Source organism: Mustela nivalis (genome assembly GCF_964662115.1).
Source record: "Mustela nivalis genome assembly, chromosome: 9".
Lineage (NCBI taxonomy): Eukaryota > Metazoa > Chordata > Mammalia > Carnivora > Mustelidae > Mustela > Mustela nivalis.
In genome coordinates this window covers 67,285,717-67,303,747 of record NC_139028.1, presented here as the reverse complement: position 1 = coordinate 67,303,747, position 18,031 = coordinate 67,285,717, and the positions used below count along the sequence as shown (strand labels likewise).

The 18,031-nt window shown below is 40.7% G+C and overlaps 1 protein-coding gene across 1 annotated transcript; it reads left to right on the top strand.

The window, feature by feature from the left end:
- Positions 1–840: 840 nt before the first annotated feature.
- Positions 841–16,746, top strand: LOC309840131 (olfactory receptor 52H1-like; the record flags this gene model as incomplete). The annotated part of the gene is made up of 2 exons (XM_082682198.1): positions 841–954; positions 15,913–16,746. 2 exons carry the CDS (start codon positions 841–843, stop codon positions 16,744–16,746), a joined length of 948 nt encoding a protein of 315 aa, XP_082538324.1.
- Positions 16,747–18,031: the final 1,285 nt, after the last annotated feature.

The following is an 18,031-nucleotide window of genomic DNA, read 5'->3' as shown; positions in this document are numbered from 1 at the left end:
TTGTATGGCTCCAGTTAATGACTAATGACTTGAAAAGGTAAGGAAATAGAAAAACACAGTAGGCAGATCAGACAGGCTTTCAAAGAGGATCAGAAGAGCTGGCAGATGAGACATAGGGACTAAAGGAGGAGGAGCCTCTGTCAACCCTCTCCCTCCAGTGGTGGGAGAAAGATGTGATGACAAAGTGAGGGTAGCTCATCAGGAAGCTGGCCGGTGGAAGAAATAATAGGTTTTGGAGAATTGTCGATGAGTTGACAGAAGAAAAATATTTAGAAGGAGATTTTCTTCCAGATATTAAAGAAGTGGAACAAATAGGCAATAGTAGATTGGCTTGCCAGAGTCCTAATGATTTTTTGGCAATGAAGAATGCAGATTTACTAATTCGCATCTGGTCCCTTTTATTTCTTCGAATGGATACCTCAGTGAAGATATTATTGAGACTCGTGCCTGGTAGGATATTCGGTACTTCCATCTTTGGGAAATCTCAGACTGAATTACTTGGTGAGGACAAGATAATCTTGGAACTTCAGCTGACAACACCGGCCCATTAATAATCCCAGGTCATAGATCTGGTGGGACATGGTCCCAGTATAGTAACAATACTGTGTTATTGTAATGTCTATAGACAGGGAATTATTGGTTTAAATAATGTCTCTTGGCAGCCTGTGGTAAGTGCTATAAAAATTGTGACAAAAGGTTGGTTGTGTTTGCCACAGTGTTTGTCATGCAAAGAGAATGAAGGGATCTTAGCTCTGGAAAAGTCTTACAGGGAATTCATGGCCAATCAGTTCCAGAAATAAAATACGATATTTTTGTCCTCAAGGAATTACAATTACCATGATGGCTACACTGAATTTAACAAGTTTCAGTCCAGGCTCCTTCATGCTCATGGGGATCCCAGGGCTGGAGCAGTTCCACATCTGGATTGGGATTCCTTTCTTCGTTATCTACCTGGTGGCCCTCGCAGGCAACGGTATCCTTCTTTACCTCATCACGATGGACCACAGCCTCCATGAGCCCATGTTCTTCTTTCTCTCCATGTTGGCTTCTGCAGACCTCATATTATGTACCACTTCTGTACCCAAAACCCTCGGCATATTCTGGTTGAAAGCTCAGAAAATTACTTTTCCTGGCTGCCTTACCCAAATGTTCTTTCTTCACTTCAGTTTTTTTCTGGACTCAGCCATTTTGTTGGGTATGGCATTTGATCGTTACATGGCCATTTGTTCTCCTTTGAGATACACAAGTGTCTTGACACCTAGGGCAATTGTCAAAATCATGGTGGGCATTGTTGTTCGGAGCTTCAGTGTCGTTCTGCCTGTTGTTTTCCTGGTGAAGCGTTTGCCCTTCTGCAAGTCATGTATCATCCCTCACACATACTGTGAGCATATAGGGGTGGCCCGGCTGGCCTGTGCTGACATCTCCATCAACATTTGGTATGGTTTTGCTGTGCCTGTAATGACCGTTATCTCAGACTTGATCCTCATTTTTATTTCCTACTCTCTCATCCTTCATGCTGTTTTCCACCTTCCATCCAGAGATGCCCGAGAGAAAGCTCTCAGCACCTGTGGTTCCCATGTCAGTGTCATTCTCATATTCTACACACCAGCCATATTCTCTGCCCTCACTCATCGCTTCGGTCACAATATCTCTCTCACCTTTCATATCATGTTTGCCAACCTCTATGTGGCCATCCCTCCTGCACTCAATCCCATCATTTATGGTGTAAAAACCAAGCAGATCAGGGACAAGGTCACTTTTCTTTTCTTTTCTAAAGGGATGCAGTGACCCTTGGCTGAGAATATGGAAAGAAAAATTGTGGGAAATTAAGTAATCATATTGTTTAATAGCATTTGTTATGTAAATCAGTGGCAGGAAGTCCTCCAATAATGGACTCAATTCCTATGAACCTCAAGACTATAATTCTGTTGGAGAAAATCAATGGTAGGATTACAGGAAGAGAGGTAAGAATTTTTCCAATCCCTAAAAAATGACAGACATCAGAGGGAGGAATCTTAATTTTCTACAATCAAAAACTTAAATGCAAAAATATTTACTCTTCCTTTGGTCTTTTTATCCTGCTTCAATGTCCTCCTTAAATAAATTTTAAAAAGAAAGAAAAGAAAAAAATAGTACTTTATTCATAGGCTTGTTTAGCACCCATTAAACTCACAAAGTGAATAACCATCTTCATGCTGAAAATTTCACATCTAAAGCTCTACTCCCAATTCTTTCTCTGTCCCACATAGCCAGCTCTGTATTTGGCAATGCCTCCTGGTTATCCCACTGAAACTCCACAATTGACATAAACTAAAATTTATTTATTCAATTACGTCCTCTGAATGTCCTTTAAACTCATTCATGTGCCATATTAAAATATGATCACCTCTCTCTGTCTCTTTCTGTGTCCTTGGTCTGTTCAGCAGCCTCATTTGGAATTTTCTCACTCCAAGTTTTTCTCTCTTGCATCCATTTTTTTTTTTTTCTTACTCAGAAACCAGGGTGTCTTACTACATCCCAATTAATGAGGTCAATCCTTTACTTAAAAATCATTCAAGTTACCCATTTTGCTTGGAAGAAAACTCAAGTGCCCCAACATATCTTCAATGCCTTTTACAGTGAGGTTGGTGCTAACCAGTTGTTGCTTGGTGTCCACTGACCCACCTCCCACCCTTGCTCTCACTTTGGCTCACATGCCCTTTATGCTACAATCACCTTGTATGTCTTATGCTTTTTCAAACTACATTCCCTTTCCTTCTGGACTTTCACACATGCCATTTCCTCTGGAATTTGAAGCTTAGCTTGCACTTGGGTAGGAAAAGGAGTGAAAGGAAATATTTTTTCAATCCCCTTTTATTGTTCTAGTTCACACCCACCAGGATTAATGTAATTAAAAAAAAAAAAAAACCAAGGGGGAAGTAATAAGTGTTGGTGGAGATATAAAGATATTGAACCCTGATGCTTTGCTGATAGGACTGTAAAATGTTGCAGCCTCTGTAGAATACAGATTGGCAGTTCCTCAAAAGGTTAACTATAGCAGCATTGTCAAATGACCCAGTCCTCCTCCTAGGTATATACCAAAAAGAACTGAAAACATGTTTGCACTGAAACTTGTAAATAAATGTTATAATGGCATTATTTATAATAAACCTCAATTAGAAACCACTCATATCAAATGCATATCAACTGATAAATGGATAAAACAAACATGTTCAATCTAAACAATGGAATCTTTTTCAGCAAGAAGGTATGAAGTTCTCATACATAATATCACATGGATGAAGCTTGAAAACACTATGCTAAGTGAAAGAAGCCAAACACAGAAGGCTGATGTATTGTAGGATTCCATATATGTCAAAAGTCCAGAACAGTCAAATCCATAGACAGAAAGTCAATTAGTAGTGGCTAGACAACTGGGGAAAGGGAAGTAACAATTGACTGCTTGGGGAGGATGTGGTTTCCATGTGGGATGATGAAAATGTTCTGGAATTAGATAATGGGGGTGATTGTACAACATTGTAAATATACTAAAAGCTATTGACTTGACCACTGTAAAATGGTTAATTAAGATGGAGAATTTTTATGTTATGTGAATCCTACCTTAATTAAAAAATTAAATAGTATGTTTGGTATCATATAAATAATATATGTTGAGCGTAAAGCTAATGAGTCTGTATGATTTCAAAGTATTTGCTTCTACTCACTAACTGTCCTAGCTCCCACAAAGGCAGGATTTCTCCAGCACAGAGACCTCACTCTTTTGAATCTCTTCTGAGCTAAACCAAAGCTACAATTTTCAAGCTCATTCTAAGCCCAGTGTATCAGGCTTAAGAAGGACTGCAATTAGTGGGGTGCTGAATGAAGAAAGACTCTTCACACCAAAAGCCAAGTATGAAATTTTCAGGAATTTTGCAAGAAGTTCAACATCATATCAGCAGCTTGAAATCAGTTATCGTGGGAGTCTCTACACCTCAGGAATCAGCAAATGTACAAACCAAACCCCCAAAAGACAGTTGCTGAGCATTCAGTAGCATATCACTGACTACAGTCCCGTTGAGACCTAGCTCAGAGGCCTGAATGTGACTGGGCCATGACTTCAGTCTTTAAGGACTGCATTTGAACTTCACCCATGGTTGGGCTTTTGTCTTCTGAACTCTGATGTTTATGCCCATTTGGCCATTTTTTTTTTGGCCCAAGACCCGTCATCTTCCTAAGGTTGGTAGTATTGTTGAGAGGGTGGTTAGCACATTATTTTATTGTGATTGAGATAGGCTCTTTTAGGTACTTGGATTTATGCGGCAATAAGCAATAAAGTGGGAAGGAGAGACAGGGATAGGCACAGGGACGGCAGCCATCTGAGACTTACAGGGTTGAGTGTTATGGAAGTAGAAGACCATTTATATTGGAATGTTGTGTTAAGCATGTGTGGCCTTGTAAATACTCATGTCATCAGTTTTGTCCTGAATGCACACACAAACTGTTCTAGATCAGGAAGAGATTATCACTATTCCCTTAAAAAGCTAGTGAAAACCGTGTGGTTTCCCATACTTGAGTCTTACCACTAGGCCTGTACAATCGAGGCGAGGTCAAAACCAAACACTGAAGATAAATGTATTTTCTCTGCTTGTAGAAGCCAGAGAGACTATTTTTGCTCCATCTGACTCCCACTTCTTTCGGGGAAAGTTTCTTTGGAGTCTGATAAGAAAGAAATCTCTCCAGGGAAAAGATGAGACACTTGTCTTCAGCTCTAAACCCAGCCATGTGTTTGTCCTTCTGGAATTAGGTAAATCTGGAGATTTCTCGTTATCCTTAGTTATTTCACTATCATTGTAAAGTAACTTCCCAAGGCTTGCTCTTAGTCCAGGATGCCAAGATTTTGGTAAAAGTTATTCAGAAAACCCAACTTAGGGAAAACACAAATATATTTTCTGTCTACCCCAAACATGCCAGGAGTCAGAGCACACAGCTGAAAAGAAAGTTCTATGGTTATGGAGCAACGTAGAATTTCCTTGAAAATTCCTGTAGGTGCTTGTGAAGGAAGTGCAGACCCAGCCCACACTGCCTAGAACAAGGGCCGTGCAGACTGAGCACCCAGAAGTGTGCCTGATCATCCCACATTGCAAGAGGGCTGGGCACACCTGATAAGAAAAAGCTGTGACAGGACACCTCCCTGGGGCTGGATTAATCTTGATGGAAAAGAAAGGAAAAGATAAGACTGTGCTATAGACAAAGGACAGGTTTTTGCCTTGTTTTCTGACTATAAGGAGTGTGAAAGCTCATGCTGGGGAAGATAATGACCTTACTTACAGTGACACATTTGTGTAGCATTTTATAATTTCTTAAGTGCTCTTGCATCCAACTTCTCTTTGGATCCTCGTACCACAAGCCTGTGAAATAGATGTTAAGGAGTCTGAAAAGAGGGTTGCTCAAGCACAGATTAGGAGGGTAGCACAGGACACATAGCATCCAAGCAGTTTGTGTTTGCAAACATCTAATGGTCTTTTTTTTTTCTCCCAAATTATATACTTACAGAAGTAAATCTCATTTCATTTGTGCAGATCAGGCTATCTACTATCATCAAATATTACCATTTGTGTTACAAGATTGTGAAGGTGGTATTCTATAAATAAAGGTAGAAGGGAGAACCTCCACATTTCCCTTATTTATACACAATTTTGGGGTGAACTCTAATTTGTATTCAGTATAGCTGTTGGGGAGGACACATAGATATCTAAAAGTCTGAATAGTAGATGGAGACGTGTCTATAAATCTTATTTTTGTTTGGTAGAAATGGAAATGTCTTATTAAATACCGAAGAACCCTGTAGACATTTAAAATAGTAGCTTTATGCCTAGGGGTTTTCAAGAACATATTTACCTTTGAAATAAGGGACACAAACAATTTGGGTCATCTCTAGTGAATAAAAAAACACTACTTTCCTAACAAGTAGAGTCTATCCAAAATGACAACTTATCTGTCCTTTTTTTTAAATAGGACTCTTCCTACTTACCTCTAAAAAACCACAAGAGTCATTTATCCTTGGCTACATTTCCTTTTCAAAGAAAACACAAGGGCCACTAGGTCACAAATCTGTTTGATCTTTACCCCATAGATAACTGGGTTCAACATGAGGGGAACAAGAACATAGAGATTGGCTAACAGAATGTGGACTTGCTTGGGGATTTTTTGGCTGAAGCACTGAGCAATGACAGTGAAAATCCCTGGAAGATAGAACATGAGGATGATACAGACATGCGAACCCCACGTGCTGAGGGCTTTCCTTCATGTATCATGGAATGGCAGCCAGAGGACTGCCTGGTGAATGAGCCCATAGGCGATGTCTATTATCACCACATCTAGCATAACACTGAGTGATGGTACAGAGATTCCATACCAAATGTTGATGGTATATCAGCACAAGCCAGGTTTGCCAGCCCCATGTGTTCACAGAATGTATGGGCAATGATGTTTGTCTGGCAAAAGGGCAGATGGTTCACTAGACAGATAATGGGAAAACAGTTGCAAAATTCCTGAGTACTACAACACCCCCTATCTTGCCAATGACACCATGGCTAAGAATGGGGGTATATCTCAATGGGTAACAGATGGCCACATTAACGATCATAAGCCATGGCCAAGAGAATGCCTAACTCCCCTATGAAGGCATAAAGCATAAAGAAGAGCTGGGTTATACAACCCATGAAAAGAGATGTCCACGTCATCAAACCAGAAGATGCTTATCCACATACTGTGGATGTGGATAACATTAGATCCCAAAAAACCAACAGGGAGAAGAAGAGAGAAAGTTTGAGAGCTAGCCTGTCACAATCAACTAGCAAGATCAAAGAGCTCAGACATCTGCTATGTAAAATCTCAGGAAGTTCCCTTCTACTCAGAAGTGGTATGAATGGACCTAAAGGTTTGTAATATTTTATAGTGAGGAGAAAGATTCCAAACATTCAAAGCAAGATCAAAGAATTTCAGGGGTGCCGGGTGGTTCAATCAGTTAAGAGTCAGCCTTTGGCTCCGGTCATAAACCCAGGGTCCTGGGGTCCAGCCCCACATCTGGCTCTTTGCAGAGCAAGGAGCCTGTTTCTCCCTCTTCCTCTGCCCCTTCCCCTACTCGTGCTCCCTCTCTCACTTACTGTCTCTCAGATAGATAAAATCTTAAAAAAAAAAAAAAAAAAAGGATTTCACAAAGATGGTCCTGAGGAAAATCCCGAGGCTGGTACTGTTTTCTCACAGAATGGTCATAATTTTAAAATGATAGTCATACAAAATTTTAAAACCTGTAATAATAAATTGTATTCTCTGACCAAATACTTTAAGATGGGGAAGAAAGTTATTAATTTTTGTAAAGTATATAAAAACCAAAAAACTTTTTTAAAATTTTATTTATTTATTTAAATATTTTATTTATTTATTTGACGTACCGACATCACAAGTAGGCAGAGAGGCAGGCAGAGAGAGAGGAAGGGAAGTAGGCTTCCTGCTGAGCAGAGAGCCCGATGCGGGGCTCGATCCCAGGACCTTGGGATCATGACCTGAGCCGAAGGCAGAGGCTTTAACCCACCGAGCCACCCAGGCGCCCCAAAACATTTTTTTTAAATTGTCAAACAAGAATCCTGTTATCTGGTACATATATTTACCTAATCAACTATTGATCTTTTTATCAACTAAACACCTATTAATCACCTACAATGAATATAGAAATACCCACATGTGCATAAAAGGGAAAAGGATTTCAAGACCTATAAAATAGAAATCCCACATATCAAGGTATAAGTTAGAGAACCGTCGAGCCAATATGGTATTTTCTGTTTAATTAATTATTATCCACTGATTATAGATACCTTTGTTTTGAAGTTTTGATAGTGAAAGATTTTAGTAAATTATGGACAGCCATCATCAGAGGTAGGGATAGTGCTACTTGAGATTGGGTGGAGGTGGTGATAGCACTCCTCACTCAGGATGAGACTCTGTATGAAATTTACCTAGATTATTCAAAAACAATGTTTCTCTATATCAGAGTTTTCTTTATTTATACATCCCAGCTTCATTACTTTTTTCCACTAACTTCTTTACTTTAAAGAAGCATAATCAGAAATAAGTAACTTGAGGAAGTTGAAAATGTAAATCATAGATATAATTGGATTCTGCTACCAATCACTTATTGAAATTCCTTTAAAAATGAATTTCATAATTTCTTTCTTTGTTGGTTTTTTAATTCTTTCAAGTTTTATCTTATGTGTGTGCAAGCAATGAATAAAATTAGTAAACAATAAAATTCTATCCTTTGGGAAACATAATACTGTTGACTTTTCTCAAATCTTACCTCAGACAATTTTGTGAAACCCTCTACCTTGTGTTAAATGAGTTGCATCACTGAAAAGGTAACATATAATGACTACTATTCTCTTGAAAGAAAATAAAAATAAAATTTCCAACCCTGCCATCATTGAAGATTTCATTATTATTTTGAGACAGGGAAGGGGTAGGGGCAGAGGCAGAGGGAGAAGGAGAATCTCAAGCACACTCTATGCCCAGTGTCTGCTGTTCTTTAACCTTTTCTCAACCCGGAGACTCCTAGTATGTTACTTTGTTGCTCAAGATCTTTTCTGGTCCCTAGGCTGTGGTGTGATTCCTCCACTCAGTTTCCACCGATACCCTGGGGTTTCCTGTGACTCTCATTCTGTATTGAAATTTCATTTTATAAGCCTGTTGACCTTAGCAAATTATGTCCTCTAGTGGAATACTGATATTTATTTCTGAATATCCAGGGTCTAGCATAAAGTCTAGTTTCTGGGCCTGACATATTATTCTTATCTTAATAAATGTTTGTTGTGTGAAAAAAGTGATCTTGAAGTCCTTTGACAAATATCATGCCTGCTGCTACTGTATTTCACATGTGCAGGTGTCTCTGTTGAGATTAGTTTCAAAGGGGGGTGATTTAAGTAGAATTATAGTGGATTATCTTTAAGTGGCCCAACTGGCTAAGAACTGCAGTTACCCTACCCTACCCTTCAGTTCCTTATCCATATGTAGGACTACATAGGATAATCTGTGTTCCTTTTCCTATCAGCTCTCTACACTGTGTAACAAGTTACCTCCAGAGTTAACTTAACAGTAAACATTGATTATCAGAGTCTCTGAGTGTCAAGACTTCAGGACTGGCCTACATAGAAGGTTCTGCTTTGGGTCTCTTACTGGTTGTAGTCCACAAGGTATTGGGGTTGCAGACATCTGAAACCTTGGGTGGAGCTGGAGGAGCTAGTTCCAAGATGATCACTATAGGTAGTGCTATTCATTATCAAAGAGGTTTCAGTTCCTGCCCACACAGGCTGTTTGAGTTTCCTCGTGGCATCAAGGCTGGCTTTGCCCAGAGTGGGCGATTCAGGAGAGACAGCAAAGAGGAATCCTCAATGCCTTTTATGACCTAGCCTCAGGAAGCATGCATCCAACTATATGCTGTTTTTTTAGAGATGAATCACTGAGCCCAACCCAGACTCAGTTGGAGGGGAATTACACACTATCCCCTGAAGATAGGAGTATCATAAAACTTGTGAACATATTTTGAAACCACAATACTTGTTTATATTTTTAATCACCAGAATTCTTTATCTTTGTGATGTTTCCTCATCTCACTTGAGGGCCCCTATATTCACCTGGCTATCCGCGTTAAAATGCCCTAGGCTCTGCATACAAATCAAAATCTGCACCATTGATGCTACTCAGGATAGCAACTATTTCCCAAAACACAGTATATGAATAAATGAAACATTTCTATAAAACAAGGAAGACACTTCCTCAAAGACAAAAGTAAATCAAGAGCAGCAATTAGATGCCACAGTTCTTTATTTTCCTCCCTACTAATCATGCTTGTCACAGGACATACATTCTCCAGAAAAAGGAAATTGGATGGGGTAGGAGTGTGAACTGAGAGAAGGCTATAGAAATGTTACAATAAAAAAAGAGGTTTGGGGTGTCAAGTCAGTTGAGGGTCTAGCCCTTGATTTCGGCTCAGGTCATGATCTCAGGGTCCTGGGATCAAGCCTTGCATCAGGGTCCGGGCTCGGTGGGAAATATGCTTGAGAATTCTCTCTCCCTCTCCCTTTGCTCCTCCCCTGCTCATGCTTTCTCTCTTTCGATCCCTCTCAAATAAATACATAGATCTTTTTTAAAAAGAGAGGTTTTCATGGAATGTACACTTCTGTAAAAATATTCTGCTTTAATCTGAGTTTGTGATATCACTATAAACTAATAAATTGTTCCTTAAGATTCAGCAATGGGAACTATTTCTTTTCTTTTCTATATTATGCTGTAACTTCAGGAAGACAATGACCATAAACAATGTGTGAAGACGTGGGTAATTAGTTTGTAAACATGCAGGTATACATTTCAGGCTTTTTCCAAATACAACGTAAAATTATTTTCTAATTGGTATTATACTAGTAATCTTATAAAATGTTATATAATAAATATCATACAAATAGATGCTAATAATATTGATTTTTCTACTGGTAATTGAGAACACAATTCTGAATGCCTACTTTGTGAGCAACTATAGAAATCTAATGCCCAACATTAGGAATAAGGTCCTTGGGGCACCTGGGTGGCTCATGGGTTAAGTTGCTACCTTCGGCTCAGGTCATGATCTCGGGGTTCTGGGATCGAGCTCCACATTGATCTCTCTGCTCAGTGGGGAGCCTGCTTCTCTCTCTCTCTGCCTGCCTTTCTGCCTACCTATGATCTTTCTCTGTCAAATAAATAAATAAATAAATAGATAATCTTAAAAAAAAAAAAGAAAGAAGGTCCTTGTCATTGAGAAACTTGCCTTCTTTTTTTTTTTTTTTTTTAAAGATTTTATTTATTTATCAGAGAGAGAATGGGGAGAGAGCAAGCACAGGCAGACAGAATGGCAGGCAGAGGCAGAGGGAGAAGCAGGCTTCCCGCCGAGCAAGGAGCCTGATGTGGGACTCGATCCCAGGATGCTGGGATCATGATCTGAGCCGAAGGCAGCTGCTTAACCAACTGAGCCACCCAGGCGTCCCGAGAAACTTGTCTTCTTGAAGCAGAAACAGAGAGCTAGACAGATAATTGCAATACAATGTGATTAAGGCTAAGGCAGGGGTAAACTCAAGGAAGAATAAGGGGTGACTTTCCAAATAAGTGATGCTAGGTTTTAAGCTGAGTCAGATAGAAAAGGATAGAAAAGATATTCTAGAAAGAGGGACTGCAATATGCCTAGGGATGATGCTTGGAAGATTATAATGTGTGTTTGAAACTCCAAACAGATTAGTCTGGAATTTAGGGTGTTTGGAGGAAAAGGGGCAGGAGGTGACCCTGTAGAGGAAGTCAAAGGCTTGAAATTGCTCGATATTGTATGTGTATATTTATTTATACAAAAGATTTTTTCAGGGACACCTCAGTGGGTTAAGCCATTGTTTGGAACTCCAAACAGATTAGTCTGGAATTTAGGGTGTTTGGAGGAAAAGGGGCAGGAGGTGACCCTGTAGAGGAAGTCAAAGGCTTGAAATTTCTCGATATTGTATGTGTATATTTATTTATACAAAAGGCTTTTTCAGGGACACCTCAGTGGGTTAAGCCTCTGCCTTTGGCTCAGGTCATGATCTCAGAGTCCTGGGATCGAGCCCCGCATCAGGCTCTCCGCTAAGCAGGGAGCCTGCTTCCCTCTCTCTCTCTGCCTGCCTCTCTGCCTACTTGTGATCTCTCTCTCTGTCAAATAAATTAATGAAATCTTTTTTAAAAAAGGCTTTATAAACTCTGCAGAAATGATGATCCGATCTCTATTTTAGGAAGATGAGTATGGCTTGGTGGGAAAGAACTGACTGAGATCTTCAGATCAATGAGGGTTCAATAGCAGAAATAACAAGGGACTGAAGTGTTGTGACAAAGAAGGAACGTGTTCTAAAAATATCTTAAAGTCTGTGTTGCTGGGGCTGGCAGGCATGTGTGTAAGGAGATTTACATAACGATTCAAGTATTTGATCAATAGGACTGATTCATGATAGCAAAGGCATTCGCTTTTAGACTTGAATCAGAAGAACATGTACTCTCTTTCATAGGTCTATTTGCGTTTTCATGCTAAAATCACTATTACATAAAGTTATACAAATGATTGAATATTTATGACATAAATGCAGTTACCTACAAAGACATGCAATTCCTCTCTCTCCCTCTCTCTCTCTCTCTCACACACACACACACACACATTTCTCTGCTGATGGCTTCAGCAGTGGTGGAGAGGGCATCTGCCATTTCGTAAGCCCCAGGGGACTCTGCCTGCCCAGGATACTGCCTGTTCTAGAAGACAAGAGTCCTCAGGGACTCAGTCTACCTCGGCCTTGGGACCTCAGAGCCTCAGGAGCTAGACCCCTGGGAAGTGTTTCCTGTGCAGGCCACAGCCACGGATTGGGTTTGTGGCTATGGTCTCTCAGGGGCCCACATGTTTTGAGTGTCCTGTCTGAAGCCCAGGAAGAGAAATAAGAGGACGGGTTGCTTGACGGTGCCATTTTTGTGTATCTTTGGTCCTCACCAAGGACCTAGGTTTGGTGAGTGTTGGGGAATCCAAAGGCAGAGCTCAGGATCCTGGGGTACCTAACAGAAGGACATACAGAGGACCCAGAAGGATAGCAAGGAGATGCTAAGAAAAGGCAGGGGTGGGCTCAATCTAGTTTTCTTTACGAAACAGAGTCTGCAGGCCTGGGGGTCAGATTTTAAACAGTCTCAGGGGTTGGTAGGAGGAGGGACAAATGGGGAAAATGAGAAGAAATCACATTACTGGAACTTCTCTTCAGGACACGACTCAACAGTCTGAGAGTTTGGATCTGGAAGAGCAGACCCAAACTCTGTTTTCGTGTGATTTGAAATTTCCCGTTACCGTGTGGGTTTCTGGCATCTGTGTGTATTTACAAGGGTTTGTAATAATAATGACATCACATAACAGTCAGCATCTATTGAGAGCTTAACCCTGAGCAGAGGACTTTCCTTATGTAATGCCCACAAAAATTCTACGAGGAAAGGCATTTTGGACAGATCATATAGCTTGTTTGGTATAATGAAAAAACAGGCACTGATCGAATGCAAATCTGAATCTCGACTCTAAAGTGCAGATTCTTAAGAAGTAGCAATAATGTGACTTTGTGTACACTTTGCCTAAGATTTCCCTGTGTGTGGGTGTGTGTGTGTGTTATTTCACTCACTCATTAATTACTTTAGCCACTTATTAATTAAGCTGTACTTTAAGGGAATATACAGTAAATAGAAGGGGAAATAGAGGTAGCGTAGGGGGAGATGTGACAGAAGAAGGACTAAGGCCTAAGACAGAAGAAGGCCTAAGTTCCCACAGGAACTTAGGAAGTTCCTGTGGGAACTTAGGTGCAATGATTTAAACATTATTTTTCTATTCAACAATCCTTAAGTGTTTATAGAAATTAAACTAGGATAAAACAGGAAACTCTGACTATGAAAATTTCTTTATACTCAAGACAGGTGAAAGATAGGCAAACATAGACAATAAATTATATGTGTTTCCATAGGACACAAGTACACCGTTCTGTGGGTGTGACTAAGAGAACCCAGTCTCGGAATTAAGAAAAAGTTTTTTGGAAGAATTTTCACCTCAACAGAGACAAAGGGGGTGGGCAAAAGTAAACAGCCTTATTTCTCTGGGTAAAACCTCTTGAGCAATGTTAATACAGATGTTTTAAAAGCCATGGGGCGCCTGGGTGGCTCAGTGGGTTAAAATCTCTGCCTTCGGCTCGGGTTGTGATCCCAGGGTCCTGGGATCGAGCCCCACATCATGCTCTCTGCTCAGCGGGGACCCTGCTTCCTCCTCTCTCTCTCTCTGCCTGCCTCTCTGCCTACTTGTGGTCTCTCTCTGTCAAATAAATGGATAGGATCTTTAAAAAAAAAAAAAAAAGTTTTAAAAGCCATGATCTTTTTATGTTAAGTAGAAATGCCTTTAGTCCTTTTCTGGTTTAGCATATTACTGGCTCCCAGTTTGCATGGGTTTATTTTCTTTTGTTTAACAGAGTAACAGAGACCTCATGATTTTAAATGTATTTTAGAGAAAAGGTGTATATTCTTGTCTGGACTCAGCAACAACATTCAGTTCCAGATATAGTCACAGAGCACTTTTTCACTGCCACTGTTGGGCAGCTATTGAAAGCAGCAAGAACAAAAGCAGGAAAAACAAAACTGACACGCTCTTTGCCTCTGTAAAGCCTGCGGTCTAGCCGAGAAAATAAGCAGTAAATGGGGGTGGCAAGTATGGTGAATTTCAGAAAAGAGGAAATACGATTGGGAAATGGAATTTTCTAACATAGATCAGGAAGCCTGTTTGAGGGGAGGTGATATTTCAATTGAATGAAAGGGGGCTTTGTTGAGTCCTGATGGATAAGTGGAACCTAGCACGGCTTGGAGACAGGAAGAGGGACAGGGATGCTTGTTCTAAAGTCAAGGAGAAAATAGGTGCAGGGTCTCAGAGTCAGGAGACCTTCACACTAGGGAGTGTGAGCTAGCTTACCTGTATTTAGAATGGCACACATGATCTGTTTAGACTTTTATTTATCTGCAATGGCCATTGTTCAGAGAAGTGCAGCATCAAGGTGTGGCCACTCACGGCCTCTTGTACCTCTTTGAATACCTTGCAGTGTGATAGTTCACGTGTAAGGAGTCACGGTGGTCTCATTTCTCTTCATCACAAGGCTTTCCAGTATCTCTGACCTCATTTCTGTTCATCTGCGAGAAGAAGGGTGAGTCTCAGCAGATGTTTCAGTAAAAACTTGAGGAAATAACTAAAGATTATAGTTGGAACCCTGGAAATAAAGTGGTAGAGGAATTTACTATATGTCTTCTATGGAAATTATGTCTAACATACAGATTTTTAGAAAAAGCAGGACTTGGTTTTCTGGCAAACATTCCTGGAATGTAACAAGAAGTCTGAAGAGGTAACAAGACCAGATTGTGGACACTTTGTTGAAGATTTAAAATTTTTATTCCAAAAGGATTGGATTGGTGTAATCAATTGCACATGGGGATTTAAAGAGAGAAAAGTATAAATGCAACTCAGGTTTTTGTTTTGGCTTATTTGGTGGATGATATTTCACTGGGAAATAGTCTGTGAAATACTAGACAAAAGAGGGAACATTGGGTTTCTGAAGAAATATGATGGGTCTTAATTTTAATTTTTGAAAACTAAACTTGAGTGCTGTGAGATATCCATAAAAGGATATCCAGAATGGAGTTGAATGTATGAGTCTTGTGACATATAATAACTATAAATGATGTTGCTGGACTGTAACATTTTCCAATTGTACCTCACTTTCTTAGTTTCTTTCTTTCTCTGCATGTGGTTAGACTGTTTTTCTCTATACTCAGGTCTATGTAGAAAATAGTTACTTTGACCCAGAGAACACTCCGTCATTACATGGAAATAAAATAGGATGCAAGTTGAAGATTCCAGAGTGATGAGTACCAGGAGTGTCATGTCTGGGGAGCCTGCCTGCCTGCCTTTTCCTCTTTCTCTCTTTTTTCCTTCCTTCCTCCCTCCCCCCTTACCTCCCTCCCTCCCTCCATCTCTCTCTCTCTCTCTTTTTCTTTTTTCTTTCTCTCTCTCTCTCTTTCTTTCTATCCTCTTTTTAAATGGGGGATACTTTTCGAGACATGAATATTGCCCTTACTATTACTGGGAGGTTGTTCTTGGCAATTTATTCAGGTTCATTACAGAAAAAAAAATTTTTTTTTTCAGATACAGAAGCTATTCTTCAGACCACACTGGCCATGTACAACCGGAGTAGCTACCACACAGAAGACTTCACCCTTTCGGGCATCCCTGGCCTTGAGCAGTACCATGCCTGGATCAGCATCCCCTTCTGTTTTATCTATCTCGTGGCCATTGTGGGCAACAGTATCCTTCTCTACCTCATTGCTGTGGAGCGGAGTCTTCATGCACCCATGTTCTTTTTCCTTTCCATGCTGGCCATGACAGATGTAATATTGTCTACCACATGTGTCCCCAAAACTCTTATCGTCTTCTGGTTTGGTCCCCAGAAAATAAGTTTTCCTGGTTGCCTCACCCAATTATTCTTTCTGCACTGCAGCTTTGTCTTGGACTCAGCTATACTCCTGGCCATGGCATTTGATCGCTACGTGGCCATCTGCTCCCCTCTGAGATACAACACTGTTCTGACCCCCAAGACCATCATCAAGATTGCAGTGGGCATCTCTTTTCGAAGTTTCAGCATTATCTTGCCAGTTGTATTCCTACTCATACGCCTGCCTTTCTGCAGGACACGCATCATCCCACACACATACTGTGAGCACATAGGTATTGCCCGGCTCGCCTGTGCGGACATCTCCATCAACATCTGGTATGGCTTTTGTGTTCCCATCATGACGGTCATCTCAGATGTGGTTCTCATTGCTGTCTCCTACACCCTCATCCTCTGTGCGGTCTTTCGTCTCCCCTCCCGGGATGCTCGCCAGAAGGCCCTTGGCACCTGTGGTTCCCATGTCTGTGTCATCCTCATGTTTTATACACCTGCCTTTTTCTCCATCCTTGCCCACCGCTTTGGACACAATGTCTCCCGCACCTTCCACATCATGTTTGCCAACCTCTACATTGTTATCCCACCTGCACTCAACCCCATTGTCTATGGAGTGAAGACTAAGCAGATCAGAGATAGGTTCATACTTTTGTTTTCTACCAAGTGTACAGAGTAATCTTCCAATGTGCTGTGGGAAAGCTAACATCACTTTATAGGGGATATTAAGGTAGCAAGACAGAGAGAAAGGCTCTTTCTATTTATTTACTTACTTGCTTGTTTTTAGAGAGAGAGACAGAGAGTGCAAGCGTGGGGGTGTGGAGCAGGAGGGAGAGAGAGAGAATCTTAAGTAGGCTCCATGCTTAGTGTAGAGCCAGAGCAAGAGCTCAATTTCATGAATCTGAAATCAAGGCATTAGCCAAAATCAAGAAACAGTCACTTAACCAACTGAGCTACCCAGATGTTCCTAAAAAAAAAAAGCTAATCTTATTTAAAATGAGAAACTTTACAGGTCCTTTTGCATACCAGAAAAATGGCATGATCTATATGAGAAGATGGTTCTATGTATAAAAAATTCCTGATGACCTGGTTATGTGTAGAGTGTGAAGTTGTATAAGACATAATGAGGAAGAAGATGTAAAAACAGAAAGCTGACATACTTTTTTTTTTAAAGCTTTATTTACTTATTTGACAGGCAGAGATCACAAGTAGGCAGAGAGGCAGACAGAGAGAAAGAGGGAAGCAGGCTCCCTGCTGAGCAGAGAGCCCAATGCAGGGCTTGATCCCAGGACCCCAGGATCATGACCTGAGCCAAAGGCAGAGGCTTTAACCCACTGAGCCACTGAGGCGTCCCAAGCTGACATACGTTAAATGGACAAAACAATGCAAATTTGCAAACTGACATTTGCAGCCAATGAGAGGAAAAATGTGTTAAAGCAGAAATACAGAAGAAGAGAGACAAAAAGTGAAAATATCAATGAATAATTCATTATTAAGGGGATGAATAGATGGATTGAGGAAATTTATGGTACTATTCAATACTTATTACTATTTTTGGTGTGTGTCTAAAGTTTCCATTCAATGCCCCAACACATGAAATCCTTCAGTTTAGTTCTATGAGCAGTGAGGTCTACCAGCAGTGCCACACTGAGGAGGAGCATAGCTTAGAATTCTCAATGCCAGCATTGTTAGCTCTGGTGCTTGTGGAGGAGGTAGCTTCTAGCCTCCAAAACACACTGAGGAAGGGAGCTGCAGAGATAGTGTCAGGAGATGTCAAGCCAGTTCACTGGGACAGTAAAGTATAGTGTCAGGAGATGTCGAGCCAGTTCACTGGGACAGTAAAGTAGACATTTAACTCCACTGGATGGAGGCTGTGGGGCCCTTAGCTATGGGTGTGTTTCCTGAGCTGGAGAAAGAATTGATTACCAGACATATCAGTGCAGCACAGGGGGGATTAGCAGAGG